This window comes from Saccostrea cucullata, unplaced genomic scaffold, assembly GCF_032062105.1.
Source record: "Saccostrea cucullata isolate Sc308-1 unplaced genomic scaffold, CSIRO_AGI_Scuc_v1 ctg15090, whole genome shotgun sequence".
NCBI classification, from domain to species: domain Eukaryota; kingdom Metazoa; phylum Mollusca; class Bivalvia; order Ostreida; family Ostreidae; genus Saccostrea; species Saccostrea cuccullata.
Genome location: NW_026918483.1, coordinates 12,159 through 14,252, shown reverse-complemented (window position 1 = coordinate 14,252; position 2,094 = coordinate 12,159). Strand labels below are relative to the sequence as shown.

General features: G+C 35.9%; 1 protein-coding gene across 1 annotated transcript; it reads left to right on the top strand.

Moving 5' to 3' along the window:
* Positions 1-910: 910 nt before the first annotated feature.
* Positions 911-2,094, top strand: LOC134267010 (uncharacterized). The gene is made up of 2 exons (XM_062749243.1): positions 911-1,052; positions 1,411-2,094. Exon 2 carries the CDS (start codon positions 1,547-1,549, stop codon positions 2,030-2,032), a length of 486 nt encoding a protein of 161 aa, XP_062605227.1. The 5' UTR covers positions 911-1,052; positions 1,411-1,546; the 3' UTR covers positions 2,033-2,094.

Below are 2,094 nucleotides of genomic sequence, written 5' to 3'. Positions count from 1 at the left end.
TGTTCTCATCTTTATTTTTTCTCGGTTATTTTTCCTATTATACTTGTCATTCAACAAGGGCAAATGTGTATTTAAGAAATAAATAACAAGTTTATAAACTTCAATGGGAATTGAAGTGGGTCGGTCACGTGATCAAATCCTATATATATACATTTGAGACAGACCATTGAATATTTTCGAATTTAATTTATTGCACTAACCGTCCGTCGTAGATTTTGAAAAATGACGCAAGGTGTAAATCGGCTTGCATGGCGGTTACGCTTCGAATTCATTAAGATAAGGAATCGATTTCGGAGGGAATATTTTGTGAAAGGCTACTTGTGATCAGTAATAGTAAACAGATTGTTGTCTGGGAATATTTTTATTCTTAAAAAATGATAATCGATGCTGAAAAGACACAAGAAACACGTCCAAAGTTTGATGATAAATAGTTTGAGGAATTTCGGTCGCCGGAAAGGGATGGATATGGATCCGATGGATTGAGACACTTGTCCGAGCCAGTTAATTTGCAATTTGATCAAAATCATTCTACGGTTTTAGTAACCAAAGGCATACTTATCATAAAACACTGATAAAAAAGGAGACACTGGCGACAGCTTTACATTGAACTACGAAAGCGCCGAGGTGTTTGGCAGCTGTTCATGGAATGATTGCGATGATATTTTCCAACAGATTTACACATTTATCGTGAGTAAAATTCAAAGATAAAATAAAAGTTTATCATGAAAATTTGACCAAAGGTCTACCCAAAAAATAAGGATGAATGTTAGAGACTGAGCAGCTGACAAAAGTGAAGAAAAATGTAAACAAACGCTAGGCTCTTAGTTTTCTTTATGTACACAGGTTGAATTGTAGTGTTACACAACTTATACCTCGTAAGAGTTATCTTTCTTTTTACATTGTGATCATTATTCCGGGTATGTAACCCTTTATGGTTTGTTTTTTAGAATATTTTATGTTGTTCCTACATGAGGCTAGGAGGCCATTTTCGCTTGTTCCAAGCATTGTTGTAACCTATTTTTCACTTTTACGGGTACATCCCTGCACCATAAGTAAGTTTTTATGTATTATCTAACGTTATATTTTACGGTTTACTTTTGATCAGATAGGGAAATAGATTTCGATGTGTATTAGAAAGTAAATGGTTAAGTAAAAATCTGCTATGTATGTAAACACTATATTGTTTCTCAGTTTATGTGATAAATAACCTACATGTTACTAAGAGTGCATTTTAATTTTTTTTATGATAGGCCAGTTTATGATTGAATTTAAATTGGAAAAATGTTCACTAAATTTGGATATTATTCCTGTTTGTCTATAATTTGTCACTTACAATGTAAAATAAGGTTAATTGGGTATCACTGAATTGTATGAATCCTTTTGTAAATCTTGTCTCTTTATTACTTTCAGTCTTTTACCATACACATACAAGCATCGATGCAATAAAGAGTGATCCGCCCTTATTGTTTTGGTTTGTTGGTTTGGTAAACACTCTGCACAGAGGCAGAACAGTAAAAGATTATGACCAGGGACAACCTGTAGAACGATGGCAACAGGGGAAGGGGAGAAACAACAGGTCAAAGACGAACAGGATGATAAACAATCCAGGATTCGGACTCTTACAGAGAAGGGTCAGGCATCCTTTGACCAAACGTTCCTTGATCTACAAGAAAAGTGCACTAGCGCGTGGAGGGAAGTAGAGGACCTCATCGCAAATTGTGATGGTGACAATACAGACAGGAAATACCTAAGGACAACAGAAGATCACATAAATGCAAAATTCAAACAGTACCTTAAAGAAAGTCAAGCCCTAGCAAACTTCCTTGGAAGAGCTCGCACAGAACAAGCTCTACAGAAACTGGAGCAGCATGAGTCTCAGTATAGTACATATTCCGATATAGTGTTCACATTTCGAGATGTCCTACATAATAAACTATTAGAGGCAGCCGAACGACTCTCGGAAAAGTTCGAAGTGAAATCCAGGACTTCATCACAAGCCTCAAAGACAATATCAGAGATATTCAAAAAATGAGTGAAAGCGGAGACCCAGCAAACAAGACTTAAATTCTTGGAAGAGCAGGCGGCTCTAGAAAA

Excerpts from the sequence above, each read along its gene's own strand:
- LOC134267010 (XM_062749243.1), top strand. The coding sequence starts at position 1,547 with ATGGCAACAGGGGAAGGGGAGAAACAACAGGTCAAAGACGAACAGGAT.